The sequence below is a fragment of the Pristis pectinata genome, chromosome 1, assembly GCF_009764475.1.
Source record: "Pristis pectinata isolate sPriPec2 chromosome 1, sPriPec2.1.pri, whole genome shotgun sequence".
NCBI classification, from domain to species: domain Eukaryota; kingdom Metazoa; phylum Chordata; class Chondrichthyes; order Rhinopristiformes; family Pristidae; genus Pristis; species Pristis pectinata.
Genome location: NC_067405.1, coordinates 8,670,026 through 8,690,852, shown reverse-complemented (window position 1 = coordinate 8,690,852; position 20,827 = coordinate 8,670,026). Strand labels below are relative to the sequence as shown.

The 20,827-nt window shown below is 45.4% G+C and overlaps 1 protein-coding gene across 1 annotated transcript in view; it reads right to left on the bottom strand.

Moving 5' to 3' along the window:
- Positions 1–20,827, bottom strand: part of adcy5 (adenylate cyclase 5) — a 374,049-nt gene that overhangs the window by 64,933 nt on the left and 288,289 nt on the right. The window contains exon 10 of the mRNA XM_052013051.1: positions 5,537–5,684. Coding sequence (XP_051869011.1) covers positions 5,537–5,684 — 148 coding nt within the window. The remainder of the gene's footprint in view (positions 1–5,536; positions 5,685–20,827) is intronic.

Sequence of the window (20,827 nt, the reverse complement as noted above, 5' to 3'; positions counted from 1 at the left end):
TTTATATTCTACGTCAGGGCTGATGAATGTGAGCATCGCTCATGCCCTCTTCACCATGTTTGTATGAAGCAGCATCTAATTGGCAAGTGTCCACCGGTCTGTCTGGATGAGATGTACATAGATGGAGATGAATGAATCCAGAGAGAACAAAGACCTGCGGGGAACCATGAGGTGTAGAATACTGCAGATGTCAGAAACCTGATATAAAGGAGAATGGTGGAAATACCCAGAAGGCCAGTCAGCATCTGTGGCTTCTCTCTCCACAGACGCTGCCTGACCCTATATTTTGATTTTGTTTCAGATTTCCACCTTCTTTTTGCTTTCTGGATTACTATTTTCGTTCATTCCCACTTCTCTTCCGGGAATAAAAACAGAAATGCTGGAAATACTCAGCGGGGTCAGGCAGCATTCATGCAAAGATTAACAGTCAAACGCTCAGGTCTGGGACCCTTCTACGGAACATGAGGAAAGGTCTGGACTTGAAAGGTTAACTCTGTTTCCCTCTCCACAGCTGCTGCCTGACCTGCTGAGTGTTTCCAGCATGGTTTTTATTTCTGATTTCCAGCATCTACAGTTTTTGACTTTCCTTCTCAGGACTGCCCCAAGTGAAGAAGTTAGGTGCCTCTCTCTGACGAGGTTCCCATTTATCTGCCGAGCTCACCCTCAATGGTTTCTGTTTCCCTTCTTATCTTTGATCTGCTTAAGTCTTCAGGGGAAAGCCTGAGTGACATGGGGATGGTTGGAAGAAGAGGTGTCAAAAACAAAAGGGCATAGGTTTAAGGTGAGAGGAAGGAGTTATAAAGGGGACTTGAGGCAGAGGAGGTGGCAGAATCAGATACAATCACTACATCTAAGAGGCAGTTCCACAGGCACTTTAATTAGATTTAGATTTCTTTATTAGACACATGTACATCGAAACACACAGTGAAATGCATCTTTTGCATAGAGTGTTCTGGGGGCAGCCCACAAGTGTCGCCACGCTTCCGGCGCCAACATAGCATGCCCACAACTTCCTAACCCGTACGTCTTTGGAATGTAAGGCATACAAGGATAGAGTCCTAAAATGGGATGGGCAAAAAGGTCGGTATGGACATGGTGGGCTGAAGGGCCTGTTTCTGTGTTGTATGAATCTCCAGAACAGTACAGTCAGAGGACAGGCCCTTTGACCCACGATGTCTGTGCCGAACATGATGCCAAATTAAACTTAATCTCTTCTGCCTCCACAAGATCCATATCCCTCCATTCCCTGCATATTTGTGTGTCTATCTAAATGCCTCTTAAACACTACTATCGCATCTGCTTCAACCACCACCCCGGCAGCCCGTTCCAGGCACCCACCACTCTCTGTGTAAAAAAACTTGCCCCGTATATATCCTTTAAACTTTCCCCCACTCACGTTAAATGAACGTCCTCTAGTATTTGAGTAGCAGAGTACAGGGTATAAAAGTAGAAAGGTGGATGGGCTAAAGTGCATTTACTTAAATGCAAGAAGTATCAGGAATAAGAGTGATGAACTGGGAGCTTGGATAAGCTCATGGGACTATGATATTGTGGCTCTTGCAGAGACTTGGCTGTCATCAGGCAGGAATGGATATTGAATATTCCTGGATTTCAGTGTTTTTAAAAGGGATACAGAGGCGGCAGATGAGGAGGAGGGGTGGCGATACTGGTCAGGGACACTATTACAGCTGCAGAAAGGGTGGATAATGTAGAAGGATCCTCTCTAGAGTCAGTACGGGTGGAAGTTAGGAACAAGAAAGGAGCCGTTACTCTCCTGGGAGTATTCTATAGGCCCCCCGGCAGCAGCAGGGATACTGAGGAGCAGATCGGGAGGCAAGATTTTGGAAAGGTGCAAAAATCACAGGGTTGTTATCATGGGAGACTTCAACTTCCCAAATGTTGATTGGCACCTGCTTAGTGCCAAAGGTGTAGATGGGGCGGAGTTTGTTAAGTGTGTACAGGACGGATTCCTGCCACAGTATGTTGACAGGCCGACTAGAGGGAATGCCATATTAGGTCTAGTATTAGGTAGTGAACCGGATCAGGTGACAGATCTCTCGGTGGGTGAGCATTTGGGGGACAGTGACCACTGCTCCCTAACCTTTAGCATTGTTATGGACAAGGATAGCAGCAAAAAGGACGGGAAGATATTTAATTGGGGAAGGGCAAATTATGAGGCTATAAGGCTAGAACTTGCGAGTATAAATTGGGATGACACTTTTGAAGGGAAATGTACTATGGAGATGTGGTCGATGTTCAGTGATCTCTTGCAGGATGTTAGGCATAAATTTGTCCCGGTGAGGCAGAGAAAGAATGGCAGGGTGAAGGAACCGTGGGTGACGAGAGAGGTGGAACAACCTAGTTAGGAGGGAGAGGGCAGCATACATAAGGTGTAGGCAGCAAGGATCAGAAGGGTCAGGAGGAATATAGGGTAGCAAGGAAGGAACTTAAGAAGGGCTGAGGAGAGCAAGAAGGGGACATGAAAAAGCCTTGCGAGTAGGGTAAGGAAAATCCAAGGCTTTTTTCACGTATGTGAAGAGCAGAAGGATGATGAGAGTAAAGGTAGGACCGATTAAAGGTGGGAAGATGTGCCTGGAAGCTGTGGAAGTGGGTGAGGTTCTCAATGAATACTTCTCTTCAGTATTCACCAAGGAGAGGGGGCCTTGATGACGCTGAGGACAGTGTTGGTAAGGTTAATGTTCTAGAGCATGTAGACATCAAGAGAGAGGATGTGTTGAAGCTGTTAGAAAATATTAGGACAGATAAGTCCCCGGGGCCTGACGGGATATTCCCCAGGCTGCTCCGCGAGGTGAGGGTGGAGATTGCTGAACCGTTGGCTAGGATCTTTGAGTCCTCGTTGTCCACGGGAATGGTACCGGATGATTGGAGGGTGGCAAGTCTTGTCCCCTTATTCAAAAAAGGTAGTAGTTGTAGCCCAGGGAATTACAGACCAGTGAGCCTTACGTCTGTGGTGGGTAAGCTGTTGGAAAGGATTCTTAGATATAGGATCTATGAGCATTTAAAGAATCATGGACTGATTACGGACAACCAGCATGGCTTTGTGAAGGGAAGATCTTGCCTCATAAGCCTGATAGGGTTCTTTGAGGAGGTGACCAAGAAGATTGATGAGGGTAGTGCAGTGGATGTGGTCTACATGGATTTTAGTAAGGCGTTTGACAAGATTCCACATGGTAGGCTTCTTCAGAAGGTCAGAGGGCATGGGATCCAGGGACGCTTGGGTGAGTGGATTCAAAATTGGCTTGCCTGTAGAAAGCAGAGGGTTGTGGTGGAGGGGGTGCATTCAGATTGGAGGGCTGTGACTAGCGGTGTCCCACAAGGGTCGGTTCTGGGACGTCTAACTTTTTGTGATATTTATTAATGACTTGGATGAGGGGGTGGAAGGGTGGGTTAACAAGTTTGCAGATGACAAAAAGGTCGGAGGTGTTGTGGATAGTGTGGAGAACTGTAGGAGATTGCAGAGGGATATTGATAGGATGCAGAGCTGGGCTGAGAAGTGGCAGATGGAGTTCAATCTGGAGAAGTGTGAGGTGGTACACTTTGGAAGGACAAACTCCAAGACGGAGTACAAGGTTAATGGCAGGATTCTGGGTAGTGTGGAGGAGCAGAGGGATCTAGGGGTTCATATCCACAGATCACTGAAAGTTGCCTCACAGGTGGATAGGGTAGTTAAGAAAGCTTATGGAATGTTAGCTTTCATAAGTTGGGGGATCAAGTTTAAGAGCCACGAGGTAATGATGCAGCTCTACAAAACTCTGGTTAGACCAACACTTAATGTATCCAGTTCTGGGGCTCTCATTATAGGAAGGATGTGGAAGGGTTGGAAGGGTGCAGAGATTTACCAGGATGCTGCCTGGTTTGGAGAATATGGATTATGAGGAGAGACTAAGGGGCCAGGGTTTTACTCTTGGAGAGAAGGAGGATGAGGGGAGACCTGATAGAGGTATACAAAATATTAAGAGGAATAGTATAGGAGTGGACAGCCAGCGCCTCTTTTCCAGGGCAACCAATGCTCAATGCAAGAGGGCATGGCTTTAAAGTAATGGGTGGAAGTTCAAGGAGATGTCAGAGGAGGTTTTTTACCCAGAGAGTGGTTGGGGCATGGAATGTGCTGCCTGGGGTGGTGGTGGAGGCAGGTACACTGGTCAAGTTCAAGAGATTGTTAGATAAGCATATGGAGGAATTTAAAATAGGGGGATATGTGGGAGGAAGGGTTTAGATAGTCTTAAGCGAGGTTTAAAGGTCAGCACAACATGGTGGGCTGAAGGGCCTGTATTGTGCTGTATTATTGTATGGTCTTCTATGGTTCTATTTGACATTTCTACCCCTGGATAAAGATTCTGACTGTCTGCCCTATCTATGCCTCTCTAATTTTATAAACTCCCCTCAGCTCTCCGCTCAGCCTTGACGCTCCAGAGAGAACAACCCAGTTTGTCCAACCTCTCCTCATAGTTCATACCCTTTAATCTAGGCAACATCCTGGTCAACCCTCTTCTGTACCTTTATAAAAGCCTCCACATCCTTCCTGCAATGGGTGGCGACCAGAATTAGCGCACAACTCTCCAAGTGCGGCCTAACCAATGTTTTACGTTGCTGCAAAATGGTGTTGAGAAAGCAGATGGGCCATGATGCATGACGAATGGCAGAACAGGTTCTAAGGGCCAAATAGCCTCCTCGCTCCACATCTCTGTATGCACATGTGAGTGTTGCTGTCTCTGGAAATGTCTGCATCGGGTGTTCGGAGCTAGGGCTAGGAGACATAACTGTACCAGAGTATGAGTCTACGCAAAAGATGCATTTCACTGTGTGTTTTCATATACATGTGGCCAATAAAGATATCTTATCTTACCTTACCTTAAGACAACATAAGATATATTTATTAGTCACATATACATTGAAACACACAGTGAAATGCATCTTTTGCATAGAATGTTCTGGGGGCAGCCCAGAAGTGTTGCCACTCTTCTGGCGCCAACATAGCATGCCCCACTAACTTCCTAACCCATACGTCTTTGGTATGTGGGAGGAAACCGGAGGAAACCCACGCAGACACAGGGAAAATGTATAAACTCCGTACAGACAGCAGCCGGAATAGAACCCGGGTCACTGGCGCTGTAATAGCGTTACGCTAACTGCTACACTACCGTGCCTTCCCTTATAGAACATTACAGCACAGTACAGGCCCCTTCGGGCCCACAATGTTGTGCCGACATTTTATCCTGCTCTAAGATCTATCTAACCCTTCCCTCCCACATAGCCCCCCCATTTCTCTATCATTCATGTGTCTAGCTAAGAGTCTCTTAAATGTCCCCAATGTATCTGCCCCCACAACTTCTGTCGGCAGTGCGTTCCACGCACCTGCCACTCTCTGTGTAAGAAACTTACCCCTAACATCCTCCTTATACCTTCCTTATATGTCCCCTCGTATTAGCCATTAAGGTATGTAACCCCACTGTGTAACCCGTGCTGCTCTTGTTCCTTGGTTGGACTGGGGTGGGTGGAGCACGTGAACACTCACCTTCTTTTCCAGCTCTGGTTTCCTGAAGGTTAGCAGGAATTTCCGCACGTGCTCAGAACGCAGCCGGTCTATGCTTCTGGCATCGATTGCTCGTCCCAGAAACTCGTCCACCTCCTCCTCTGGGTTCATGTTTTCTTGAATGTTTCTGCTGGAGAGGACAATCCACAAAATAATTCAGGGAGAAGGTAATGGATGGCTCAAGGATCAAGCAAATTCTGGGCAGAAGATACAAAGTGGAATTTTCACTTCGATGCTCTCCAGCTCAGCAACTGCATGGGCACTGGGAACAGATTCAATCAGTGTATTCAAAAGGGAGTTGAATTTTCAGGGGTTTTGGGGAAAGACAGGGGAGTGAGGCTAACGGGGTTGTTCTGCAATGAACTGATAAAGACCTGGAGAGCTGATTGGCCTCAAAGTCAAAGTCAAGGTCGAGTTTATTGCCATATGCACAAGTACATGTGTGCACAGGTGCAATGAAAAACTTGCAGCAGCATCACCGGCACATAGCATCAGATAAGCAGCATTCACAAGAAAAACGTAAATTAAACACAATTTTTATAAGCAAGAACACAATTAAAACAAAAAAAAATGTCCATTTTAGTACAAAATGATCAAAGTGGTCATAGTGTTGCTAAACTCTAGTGATTGGGGTTTTGCCGGTTGGTTCAAGAACTTAATGGTTGAAGGGAAGTAGCTGTTCCTGAACCTGGTGGTGTGGGACTTCAGGTTTCTGTACCTCCTGCCCAATAGTAGCTGCAAGGAGATGGCATGGCCCAGATTGGGGGGGGATCTTTGATGATAGATGTTGCTTTATTGAGACAGCACTTTCTGTAGATATTAGCAATAGTGGGGAGGGAAATGCCCACGATGTGTTGGGCAGAGACCACTACTCTCTGCAGCTTCTTAGGTTCCTGTGTTTTCGAATTGCCATACCAGACCCTGATGCAACCACTCAGGATACTTCCAACAGTGCATAACCTCCTTAACCTCCTAAGAAAGTAAAGATGGCGCGCTTTCCTTATGATTGCATCTGTGTGCTGGGCCCAGGACAGGTTATCTATCTGCATTGTATCAACTCTATATGATTATCTCAACAGCGCATCACTTGAAGCTCCAACCTCTTTAAATTCTCTTCAACACACAGCAAAGAGGGAAACCACACCTCAATACCTGCTCATCCTAAAATGGATGCCACCCTAATTGATACATCGATCAGCAATGGCTTTACATCACAGACTCTGACACTCAGAATCTCTGGATCAGAAGATTAAGACCTCTCCCGGGAATTTCTACACGCAGTCTAAACCAGTGTTTCATTAAAATGCATTCAGGAGAAGTAGTCAAAGGGCTTATCCTTAAATGCACCTGAAGTTTGTGTCTTACTGGGTTATTTCAGTTGACAACATCACAGCAAGCAGATTTCCTTCGCTAAATAGAACTGGTGAACCAGATGGCGTTTACAACAATATGTTAATACCATTACTGATTATAGGTTTTATATTCTAAAATAATTTATAAGCCATTGATCCCATAGATGACAAGTCTAAGTTCCCGTACATCAAACTGTAAGGCCTTCAAGAAAGATAGTACCTTATTGGAGCTGATATATCTTCTTGTGTGAGGTAATGCTTTTGAAAGAAAGGGCAGAAGTGATATCCAGATAGATAATCATCCAAGTGTAAGATAATTGGTTCTTTAACCCATTTCAGAGTCACAACTCCCTATTATCACAGGATGATTGATATTGGTATTGGTTTACTATTGTCACCTGTACCGAGGTATACTGAAAAGCTTGTCTTACAAACCAATTGTGCAGGTCAATTCATCACACAGTGCAGTTACACTGAGTCAGTAGAGAGTGCATTGATGTAGTACAGGTAAAAACAATAACAGTACAGAGTAAAGAGTCCTTCTTAATCTTGCATTGCCCATGATTCTGGTCACCACACTACAGAAAGGATATAGAGGCTTTGAAGAGGGTACAGAAGAGGTCCACTAGGATTTAGCCTGGATTGGAGTGTTTTAGCCATAAGGAGAGGTTGGACAAGCTTGGATTGTTTTCTTTGCAGTGTCAGAGGCTGAGGGGAGACCTGACAGAAGTATATAAAAGGCTTAGATAGGGCAGAGTCTTTTACCCAGGGTAGAAATGTCAAATACTAGAGGGCATAGGTTTAAGGTGAGGGGGTAAAGTTTAAAGGAGAAGTACAAGGGAATTTTATTTTACACAGAGAGTGGTGGGTACCTGGAACACACTGCCAGGGGAAGTGGTGCAAGCAGATGTAATAGCAACATTTAACAGGCAATTAGACAGACACATGAACAGGCAGGGAATCGAGGGATACAGACCATGTGCTGGCAGATGGGATTAGTTTAATTTGGCATCATGGAAGGTGCAGACATGGCATGCCGAAGGGCCTGTTCCATGCTGTACTGTTCTGTTGCTCTGTTTCTGATTTTACACTCCGAGTATGGCTGCAATAGACAGCAGAGGGAGCTCCTCCAGAAATTCTCTCCATCTGTATCTCAGTTTTCACCGCTGGTGGCTGTACCTTCAGCTGTTGAGACTCTAATCCCTGGAATTCACTTCCTAAAGTCTCTGCCTTGCTCCCTTCCTTTAATTATCTCCATGAAACCCCTCTCTCTGACAAAACTTCGGGTCACCTCTTTGTCCCAGCATCTTTGGTAATGTACCGAGCTAATAAGTGTTCCTTTGATAAACGTTCTTATGATGCATTTTAGGGCATTTTACTATGCTGACATATCAATGCAGATTATTGTTAACCTTTGTGTGATTAGGAAGGTGGAGATGGTGAATTGGTGAGAATCAGAATTACATTTATTATCACTGTCTTATATGAGATGAAATTTAGACACAAGAGATTCTGCAGATGCTGGAACCTGGAGCAACACACACAAAGCGCTGGAGGAACTCAGCAGGTCAGGCAGCATCTATGGAGGGAAATAAGCAGTTGACGTTTCGGGTCGAGAACCTTCATTAGCACAGTCCTGAAATGTCGACTGTTTATTTACCTCCATAGATGCTGCCTGACCTGCTGAATTCCTCCAGCATTTTGTGTGGGATGATGAAATTTGTTGTTTTGTGGCAGCAGTACAGTGCAAAGACATGAAATTACTATAAATTACAAAATAAATAGTGCAAAAAAAAGGAATAATGAGCTGGTGTTCATGGGTTCATGGACTGTTCAGAAGTCTGATGGCGGAGGGAAGAAGCTGCTCCTGAATTGTGATGGAATTAAGAATGCTGACAGGCATAAAACAGGGACATAGAGTCATAGAGCAACACAGCATGGATATAGGCCCTTCGGCCCAACCAATCCATGCCAACCATGGTGCCCGCCCAGCTGGTCCCAATTTCCTGCATCTGGCCCATATCCCTCCAAGCCCCACCCCCCATGTACCTATCCAAATGATTCTTAAATGATACTGTTGTACCTGCCTCAACCACTTCCTCTGGCAGCTCATTCCTTGCTCACCCTCTGTGTGAAAAAGTTGCCCCTCAGGTCCCTCTTAAATCTTTCCCCTCTCACCCTAAACCTATGCCCCCTAGTTTTAGACTCCCCTACCCTGGAGAAAAGACTGTTACCGTCCACTTTATCTATGCCTCTCATAATTTTAAACATTTCTATAAGGTCGTCCCTCTTTCTCCTACATTCCAAGGAATAAAGACCTAGCCTGGCCAACCTCCCCTTATAACTCAGGCCCTCTGGTCCTGGCAACATCCTCGTAAATCTTTTATGGACTCTTTCCACCGTAACCACATCCTTTCTAGGTGATATTGTCACCTATCTGACCCTTTTGTATAAAGTCATGTTCTACCCACTATTAGTCTCCTCTCATAACATCCTGTGCCCTGTTCCCAAACTGTCCTCAATTATAACACTTCAGCTAATCTATGATGAAGCTGCAAGTGTAAACTTTTAACATATATGGGAGTAACATGTGTGCCACATAAGTGCCAGGCAATGACCACCTTCATCAATAGAGAGTCTAATCATCTTGCTTTACCATGCAACATTACCATTGCTAAGGCCCCCGTTAGCCTGGGGTTCACCACTGGAAAGAAATGTAACTGGACCAACTATGTAAATACTGTGTACACAATTGGTGATGGGTGTGGAACGAGCTGTCAGAGGAAGTGGTAGAGGCGGGTAAAATCACACATTTAAAAGGCATTTGGACAGGTACATGGATAGGAAAGGTTTAGAGGGATATGGGCCAAATGCAGGCAAATGGGACCAGCTCAGGTAGGCAACTTAGTCAGCATGGACGTTGGGCCAAGGGGCCTGTTTCCGTTCTGTATAACTGTATGACTCCAATAGAAGGCTAAGGTCTCACGTCCTGACATCCCAAGGCCTTTCCACCATCATCGTGGCACTAGTCAGGTGTGTAATGGAATACCCTCCTTTGCCTGGATGAGTGCAGTTCCAAAAGTACTCAAGCCCTTCCAGGGCAAAGCAGCCTGTTTGAATGTCATCCCGTCAACCTCCCTGAATATTCATTCCCTCCACCACCAGAGCAAAGTGGCTGCAGTATGCTCTTCATGGCGGTACGGCAGCTTAGCGGTTAGCGTAACACTATTACAGCGCCAGCGATTGGGGTTCAATTCCCGTCGCTGCCTGTAAGAAGTTTGTACGTTCTCCCCGTGTCTGCGTGGGTTTCCTCCGGGTGCTCCGGTTTCTTCCCACATTCCAAAGACGTACGGGTAGGTTAACATGGGTTTAAATGGGCGGCGTGGACTCGTTGGACTGGAAGGTGCCTGTTACCGTGCTGTAAATAAAGTTTAAAAAAAATTACACAGTGCAGTGAATCATCTCGGCTCCGAAGGCACCTCCCAAAACTGTGACCTCTGCCACCAACCAGGACAGGGCAGCAGGTGTATGGAAACATCCAATTGCTCTCCAGTCCTGACTTGGACATACTTTGCCCTTCCTTTATCTAAACCCTGGAACTCCATAGCGATAAACATTCACCAGGACTGCAGCAGTTCAAGAAGGTGGCTCACCACTGCCTTCTCAAGGGAAATAAACTCTGGCCTTATCAGTGATCTAAGATCCCAAGAACTAATAAGTAACATGATGGGCAGAAGGCTGGTGCAGCGAGTAGAGCTGTTACCTCACACTGTCAGAGACCCAGGTTCAATCCTGACCTCCGGTGCAGTCTGTGTGGAGTTTGCACGTGACCGCATAGGTTTCCTCCAGGTTCTCGAGCTTCCTCCCACACCCCAAAGATGTGCAGGTTGGTAGGTTAATTGGCTGCTGTAAATTGCCCCAAGTGTGTAGATGAGTGGTGGAATCTGGGGGGAGTTGATGGGACTGGGTGGAGAGTAGGTTCCAGGGAAATTTAGTTGAAGAATGGCATTGTTCTGACAAGCCAGCATAGATTCAATCGGCCAAAATGGTCTCATACGTTGGAAGGAAGTATGAGGTTTGGAAAATAGTTAATCATTGGCATATTCCAGTACCAGGGAAATTTAACTTTGTAACACTCAGTTCTGGTATGGTTCAGAGGTGAAGGACCAATCTATTTTACAGAACTGCAAGGTTATGTAAGAACAGAGCAAAGTGGATTATGCTCAGCTGATGCAGAACGGAAATGAAAAATGACAAACTATTAGATTACAATGTGCATTCAGGCAATGGTCTGCTTTAGAATTTGATTTGACAATATGAGAATTAATTCTGCAAGGAGAATTGTATCTGAATAAAACTCTGGAGCTTCTGCGAGACTATTCTCATGTCAAACTCTTGTTGGTTTCCCACTCTGAAATAGGTTCTGACAGCAAGAAGCCTTGCCTGAAAGTTCTTCTTGACTGCGCTGTTTCTTCCAGGAATAATTCACCCGAAATCGGTCAAAGGAGCTTGGCTATTCAAAAGCTTGCAGATGTCATAGAAAGGAGGTCAGAATTTGCAGTTCCAGAGCTACGAGATCCTGAGAAAGAACAGCTGTGATGGCTGTTTTCTCACGGTTAAGTTGACACGGAGTAGAAAATGTTCTTAGCTCTGTACAACAACTCACTAATGCACAAGCTTGGCAGCACGCCGGTGCTTACCTGATATCCTTGATCTTTATTTACTTACCTGAAACTCTGTAACAGGAGCTGATTCTAATTCTACAGGTGTGAATGGCATTATTTTTGGCACAGTTTCAGTACCTGCTGAAACACTTTGCAGAGAATTGATCTTGAAGTTGTCACTGTTGCAGCTTAACAAGGTCTCAGAAATACCAAAGGGATGTTTTTATGTTTTAGTATGACAAAGCAACTCTGGCATGTCCGCCTTGATATTCATTCCCTGATCTGGTATTGGTACATGTATCAGTTCATTATTGTCACATGTTCCGAGGCACAGTGAAAGGTTTCTGGATGGCATGCAAGCTTTTCACTGTATCTTGGTACATGTGAGAATAATAAACCAAGTACAGAGGAGATTTAACAGGATGCTGCCTGGATTGGAGAGCATGTCTTATGAGGACAGGTTGAGTGAGCTAGGGCTTTTCTCTTTGGAGAGAAGGAGGATGAGAAGTGACTTGATAGAGATGTACAAGATGATAAGAGGTAATAGATCGAGCGGACAGTCAAGAGACTTTTTCCCAGGGCGACAATGGCTAACACTAGGGGGCATAATTTTAAGGTGATTGGAGGAAGGTATAAGGGGGATGTCAGGGGTAAGTTTTTTACACAGAGAGTGGTGCATGGGTGGAACGCACTGCCGGCAGAGGTTGTGGGGTCAAATACATTAGGTACATTTAAGAGACTCTTATATAGATGAATGATAGATAAATGGAGGGCTATGTGGGAGGGAAGGGTTAGATAGATCTTAGAGCAGGATAAAATGTCGGCACAACATTGTGGGCCAAAGGGCCTGTACTGTGCTGTAATGTTCTATGTTCTATAAAACCAGGCCAAGAAGATTGAAGCAGACACACCAGCATTGCTTTGTCAGACTGAACACTGAACATAGATCCTAAACAGTACAGCACAGGAACAGCCCTTCGGCCCACAATGTCTGTGCCAAACACGATGTCGAATTAAACTAAATCTCTTCTGCCTGCACATGATCCATATCCCTCCATTCCCTGCATATTCACATGTCTAACAGCCTCTTAAACGCCACTATCATATCTGCTTCCACCACTACCCCTGGTAGCCTGTAAGCATAGAAAAATAGGGGACCATTCAGCCCTTCAACCCTGTTCCACCATTCAGTGTAACAATGGCTAATCCACCATCTCAATTCCACATCCAACATTAAACCAGTGATTCACCTCTTTTCTCGAGGGAAGACGCCTGACTGACAATCTGGAACACCTCAAAGGACCCATGAAATATATTTTGATTTAACAAAACAATATTTCTTCATCCAAGTCTCTTGGAACCTCTGATACCTGCTATAAATTTTTCACTTTCCTTACTCTGACATACATATCAGGTTTCTCACAGTACAGAAGGGGCATGTTCGGCTGATCGAGCATTGTTATCAGTACCACCCATCCTTATTTTCCAATAACCGACTCTCTCATGTTGAGTCAGAGAGCACAGAAACAGGCCCTTTGGCCCATCATGCCCATGCTAACGATCTGGTACCCACACTAATCCCATTTACCAGCATTTCTATGCCTGGGTGATTTCAGGTGCTTATCAAGACATTTCTTTGAACATAGAAATTGGGAGGTTATGGTGCGGTTGACACTGGTGAGACTACACTTGGAGTATTGTGTTCAGTTTTGGTCACCCTGCTATCGGAAAGATGTTACTAAACTGGAAGGAGTACAAAAAAGATTTAGAATACATGGCTGGGACTTGAGGGACTGAGTTATCGGGAGAGGGTGCACAAGCTATGACTTTATTCCTTAGAGTGTAGGAGACTGAGAGGTGATCTTATAAAATCATGAGGGGCATAGATTGGGTGAATGCGCACACAGTCTTTTTTCCCAGTGTTGGCGAATCAAGATCTAGAGGGCATAGATTTAAAGTGAGAGGGGAGAGATTTATAGGAACTTGAGGGGCAACTTATTTTACACAGAGGGTGGTACATCTCTGGAATGAGCTGCTAGAGGAAGTGGCTAACGCAGGTACAATAATGACTTTTAAAAGACAGTTGGAAAGGTACATGGATAGGGAAGGTTTAGAGGGATACGGGCCCAATGCAGGCAAATGGGACTAGATTGGATGGGCACCTTGGTCGGCATGAACGAGTCGGGCTGAAGGGCCTGTTTCCGTGCTGTACTTTCTCTGGAGCTGTGGAGGCTGAGAGGATACCTGATATCTGTGCTGTATGACTCTATAACTCTATGACTTTATGACTCTTCTTACATACAATTAACACTCCGCGCCAACCCTCCCCCACACAAATGTCTCAACAGTCAGAGTAGTTTACAACAACAAATTAACCTAAAAATCAGCACACCTTTGGGATGTGGGAGGGAACCAGAGCACCCAGGAGAAATGCACACAGTCAGGGAAGGAACATGCAAACTCTACGTGGACAGCGCCGGAGGAGAGGATTGAAACTGGGTCATGAGACAGCAGTACTACCTGTGCCAGCCACCTGCACATTGTTTACTCTCTCAGCCCTTCCTCTCTCCTATGCTTTTTGTCCACTTGTCTTCATCAATTTCTCCACAGCTTCCTATCCCTGGCGAATCCTCCACCCTCAATATCTCCAATTCGTCTCATCTCGTGACAAAACCTCAATGTCACCCATGTTCATTCGACAAACAACTGAGCCTCTTTTTGACTGGTCAGTAGAAAAGGAAACAGTCCAATCAATAGACAACAGGCAGGCACTAGGACCTCATGGAACCACTGACCCTGTAGTATGAGAGAGCCACAGCACACGAACTTACCAACCTCCACCCGAGTGGCTGGGAGAAAGAACATAGAACACTACAGCACAGTACAGGCCCTTCGGCCCACGATGTTGTGCCGACATTTTATCCTGCTCTGAGATCTATCTAACCCTTCCCTCCCACATAGACCCCCCCCCCATTTCTCTATCATTCGTGTGTCTATCTAAGAGTCTCTTAAATGTCCCTAATGTATCTGCCCCCACAACCTCTGCAGGCAGTGCGTTCCACGCACCCACCACTCTCTGTAAAAAAAAACTTAGCCCTGACATCCCCCTTATACCTTCCTCCAATCACCTTAAAATTATGTCCCCTCATGTTAGCCATTGTCACCCTGGGAAAAGAGTTTTGAACTGAACAGTAATCAAGAGGAGGCCATTCAGTCCATCAAGTCTATGCCAGCTCTCAGAGCCATCCCATCAATTCTATTCCTTCAATTATTTCCCTATAACATATGCTCTCTCACATACCATTAACATCCCTCTAACACTCACCGACACACTAAGGATAATTTATAGCAGTCGATTAACCTACCAGCCAGCATGGAAGATATCTTTTAGTCACATGTACATCGAAACACACAGTGAAATACATCTTTTGCGTAGAGTGTTCTGGGGACAGCCCGCAAGTGTCGCCACACTTCCGGCGCCAACATAGCATGCCCACAACTTCCAAACCCATACGTCTTTTTGGAATGTGGGAGGAAACTGGAGCACCCGGAGGAAACCCACGCAGACAAGGGGAGAACGCATAAACTCCTTACAGATGGCGGTGGGAATTGAACACAGGTCACTGGCGCTGCAATAATGTTACATTAACTGCTACACTACTGTGCCTGCCCCTTGTCTTTGGCATGTGGGAGGAAACCAGAGGACCTGGAGGACACAGTCACAGGGGGAATGTGCAAACTCCACACAGACAGCACTTGAGGTTAAAATCAAATTTGTCATAGAGTCATACAGCAGGGAAACAGGTCCTTCAGCCCAACTGGTCCATACTGATCAAGGTTCCATTTACCTACGTTTGGCCCATAAACCTTTCCTATACTATCCATGTACCTGTCCAAATAGAGATACAAGAGACAGCAGATGCTGGAATCTAGAGCAACAAACACTCTGCTGGAGGAACTCAGTGGGTCAGGCAACATCTGTGGGGGGGGGGGGGGGGGGGGGGGTTGGGGAGGGATATGGACAAGACGCCGTTTTGGATTGAGATCCTTCATCTGGACTGAAAGATAGAGAGAAGATAGCCAGTATAAAGAGCTGAGGGGAAGACGTGGAGCGAGAGCTGGCAGGTGATAGGTGGACCCAGGTGAGGAGGGGTGGTAGGCAGGTGGAGGAGGGAAAAGGTCAAATGTCTCTTAAGCGTTGTAATTGTACCCACTTCAGCTACATCCTCTGGCAGGTCGTTCCATATACACACTACCCTCTGTGAAAATGTTGCCCCTCAGGTCCCCTTTAAACCTTTCCCCTCTCCCTTTTACCTGTGCCCTCTAGTTTCAGACAACCCTACCCTGGGAAAAAGACTGTGACCTGGGAAAAAATCTGTGCCTCTCATGATTTTATATCCCTCCATAAGGTCACCCCTCAGCCTCCTACAAAGTCCAAACCGACTCAGACTCTCCTTATAACTCAGTCATCCAGTCCCGGTAACATCCTTGCATCATAGAGTCATACAGCATGAAAATAGGCCCTTTGGCCCAACTAATCCATGGAGACCAAGATTCCCATCTCAGTTAGTCCCATTTGCCCGTATTTGGCCTATATCCCTCTAAACCTTTCCTATCCATGTACCTGTCCAAGGGTTGTTTAAATGTTATTAATATACCTGCCTCAACCCCTTCCTCTGGCTGCTCATTTGATATACGCACCACCCTCTGGGTGAAAAAGTTGCCCCTCAAGTTCCAATTAAATCTCTCCCCTCTCACCTTAAACCCATGCCCTCGATTCCCCAACCTCGGGAAAAAGGGTTTCACCCTATCTATGCCCCTCATGTTTTTATGCACTTCTATAAGGTCACCCTTCATTCTCCTACGTTCCAATGAATAAAGTCCCAACCTGCTCAACCTCGCTCCAAAACTCAGTCCTTCAAGTCCCGGCAACATCCTTGTAAATCTCCTCACTTTTTCTAGCTTAATGGCTTCTTTCCTGTAGCAGGGTGACCAAAACTGAACACCATATTCCAGATGCGGTCTCACCAATATCTTGTACAACTACAATTATTGCTGGAGCTGGGTCAATGGCTCCAATGGCTGTGTCACTGTGCTACCAACACAGTAATGAGGTAGAGAGAATGACAGGCAGTGTCACCAGTGTTTGGAGTGTGTTTAGAATTGTATTTCTGTGCCACTATGATTGTGGAAGCTTAACCCCACACCTAACCCAACTTCAGACAGGAGACAGAAAATGCTGCAAACTCTCACCAGGTCAGTCAGCCTCTGTGGAGAGAGCAACAGAGTTATAACTTCAGGGTGATCACCTTCATAGTCCTGGAAAGGACACTATACTGAAACATGAACTCTGAACTCAGATAGATCTTTGACCCGAACTACTAATTCTGTTTCTCTCTCCGCAGATGCTGCCTGACCTGCTAAGTATCTCCAGTATGTTCTGGTTTTATTTCAGATTTCTAGCATCTGCAGATTTTTTTTTGCTTTTGTCAATAGCTGGGGGGTTCCCCCTTCCCGGTGGTACAGCCATGTTCTTGAACCTTTAATTCTACCTCTTCTGTTATTGTCACTTTAGCTTTTTTTACACTACCTCAGTTTGCGCTACCATACTTTGCACCATTCTGTTGTTTTTGCACTCGTCACGGCATTTATTGTTGTTATTTATTATTACCATGTACACTGTTTACTCTGTGAGCTTCATGCGAGCAAGGAATTTCATTGCACACTGGTGTATTGACAATACACTAATCTGTGTCTGCAACTGTATCAAGCATCAAATCCTCTTTCCAGTCACATTCCAATCCCATCAGAATTCCATCAAAATGACAAAGACATAAAATCATAGAGTCATACAGCACAGAAACAGGCTCTTTGGCCCACTATATCTATGCTGACCATCAACCACCCATCTATACTTATCCCATTTACCAGCTCTTGGTCTCTAACCTTCTGTATACCCTGTATCTCTCCAGCACCTACTCTGTTTTGCGTAGCCCAAAATTCATTTTAGAAGCTGCAAAGTTTGCCAAGCAACTACTAACAAAAAGAAAGATCAGCAGTGACTTTCCCAAAAGCCCCTCATTTACGAAGCATAAAAATATGAGAAAATAGGAGCAGGAGGAGGCCCCTCAAGCCTGCCCCACCATTCAATATGATTGTGTTTGATCTGCCCCGGGTTTAGCTCCATTTCTGTGCCAATTCCGCATAGCCTTCAATTCCCTGAGCTTTAAAACAAAATGTCCATTTACTCTTTCAATAGCCCATTACCTAGCATCCACAACCTCCGATGCAGTGAATTCTAGAGATTCACCATCCTCTGCAAGAAGAAAATCCATACATCTAAGCTTTAAATCACCAACCCCTGACCTTGTAACAATGTCCCATCGTTCAAGACACTCCCACTGGTGGAAACATTTTAAATCTACTTTATCATACTGCCTTATAATCTTCTATGCTTCAATAAGGTTGCACTTTATTTTCCTTAACTCCAAAGAATATTGATCTAATTTCTTTAGCCGCTCAAGATAGGACAACCTTCTCACCCCAGCAATTAGGCGACTGAATCTGTTTTGGATTGCCTTCACCGTCAGTAAATCCTTTATTAAATAAGAGGACCAAAACTCGCACATTTTTACCTGGCATTAATGATATTATTGATTAAAGTAAAAATATAAAATTGCTTGCTTTGGGATCCTTTGATCTGTGGCCCATGCATGCAGAAACACATCCATACTTTTGCAACAACTTTCGTCAGACATCCCAACCAATGAGATACATTCGGAGCTTAAATTATCCCTACAGCACATAGAAGGCCATAATAGAACACAGAACAGTATAGCACAGAACAGGCCCTTCGGCCCACAGTGTTGTGCCAACATAGCTAATCCCTCCTACCTACAGAATGCCCATATCCCTCCATTTTCCTCTCATTCATGTGCCCATTCAAGCCCCTCTTAAAAGCCCCCAATGAATTTGCCTTCACCACCCTATCAGGCAACACATTCCAGGCATCCACCACTCTCTGAGTGAAAAACATACCCCTCACATCTGTTCTGAACCTACCCTCTCTCACCTTAAATTATTAAGATATCTTTATCAGTTACATGTACATTGAAACACACAGTGAAATGCACCTTTTGTGTAGAGTGTTCTGGGGGCAGCCCGCAAGTGTTGGCCACGCTTCCGGTGCCAACATAGCACGCCCACAACTTCTTAACCTGTACACCTTTGGAATGTGGGAGGAAACCGGAGCACCCAAAGGAAACCCACGCAGACACAGGGAGAACATATAAACTCCTTACAGACAGTGGCTGGAATTGAACCCGGGTCTCTGGTGCTGTAAAGTGTTATGCTAACCACTACATTACCGTGCCTGCCCTCTGGTACTGGATTGCTCAGTAATGGGAAAAAGATATTGCTTGTCCACCCTATCTATGCCCCTCATAATTTTATACACTTCCAACAGATCACCCCTCAGCCTCTGCTGCTCCAGAGAAAAGAGCCCAAGTTTGTCCAGCCTCTCCTGATAGCACATGCCCTCTAATCCAGGCAGCATCCTAGTAAACCTCCTCTGCACCCTCTCTAAAGCCTCGGCATTCTTCCATTGAGCCTGTGTTGACTCTTAGAGCAATTCTATTCCCCATTAATTTGCCTGTAACCTATTCTCTCTCACGTGCCTGATTTTACTAACATACATCCACACCAAAGAGTAATTCACATTGACCGATTAACCTACCGACCCCCAGTCTTTGGGAAGTGGGAGGAAACCGGAGCACCCGGAGAAAACCCTTGTGGTCATAGGGGGAATATGCAAACTGCATACAGACAACACTGGGGTTCGGGATGGAACTCTGGTCGCTGGAGCTATGAGGCAGCAGCACTACCTGCTGCATCGGTGTGCTGACATATGGGGCAGCAGGTTTACATCCAACATGGTTCTACTAACTACAAAGTGACAATGAGAATATTTATTAGTGAGACTGGTTAGTGAGCTCTGGGCAGTCTCTGCTCTCTGAAATAGAACATAGAACAGTACAGCACAGGAACAGGCCCTTCGGCCCACAATCTGTGCCGATCATGATGCCAGTCCAAACTATACACCATTTGCCTGTACATGGTTCATATCCCTCCATTTCCTGCGTGTTCATGTGCCTGTCGAAATGCCTCTTAATTATTGCTATTGTATCTGCTTCCACTACTTGAAGAATGCAAGATGGCCCCGGAGCGTAGCGACGCATTGCAAGCTGCTCTCTACTCATTACCCTTACTATAATCGTTCTATACTTTTAAACTTAAATTCTATGTCACTTACTATTACCTCAATGCACTCTGTACTAACTCAATGTAACTGCACTGTGTAATGAATTGACCTGTACGATCGGTATGCAAGACAAGTTTTTCACTGTACCTCGGTACAAGTGACAATAATAAACCAATACCAATACCAATACTACTTCCTCTGGTAGCCTGTTCTACCACTGTGTAAAGAAAAACCTGCCTCATAAATCCCTTTTAAACTTTTCTCCTCTCACCTTAAAACTATGCCATTTAGTATTTGATATTTTCACCCTGGGAAAAAGACTCTGTTATCTCCCTTATCTATGCGTCTCATAATTTTATTACGCCACGGCCAAGAAAGCTCACCAGCACCACTATTTCCTCAGCAGGCTAAAGAAATTTGGCATGTCCCCCTTGACACTCACCAATTTTTATCGATGCACCATAGAAAGCATCCTCTCCGGATGCATCATGGCTTGGTATGGCAACTATTCTGCCCAGGACCACAAGAAACTGCAGAGAGTGTGGACACAGCTCAGCACATCACGGAAGCCAGCCTCCCCTCCATGGACTCCGTCTATACCTCTCACCGCCTTGGTGAAGCAGCAAGCATAATCAAAGACCCCACCCATGCCAGACATTCTCTCTTCTCCCCCCTCCTATCAGGCAGAAGATACAAAAGCCTGAAAGCACGTACCACCAGGCTCAAGGACAGCTTCTATCCCACTATTGAAGCCTCTTCTGCACCCTCTCCAAAGCCAACGTTGGACTCTACTAGAGAGAGCAAGAAGGACCATTCAAATTCTTATCCGATAGACAGCATTTCTGACCAGCACTTCCCACGAGATACTCTCACACCATTTAAGAAACATTTAGACAAGCACTTGAACCGCCAAGGCATAGAAGGCTCTGGACCTAATGTGGTTAAATTGGATAGGTGCAATGGGCAACACAGATATGATGGCCGGAAGGGTCTGTTT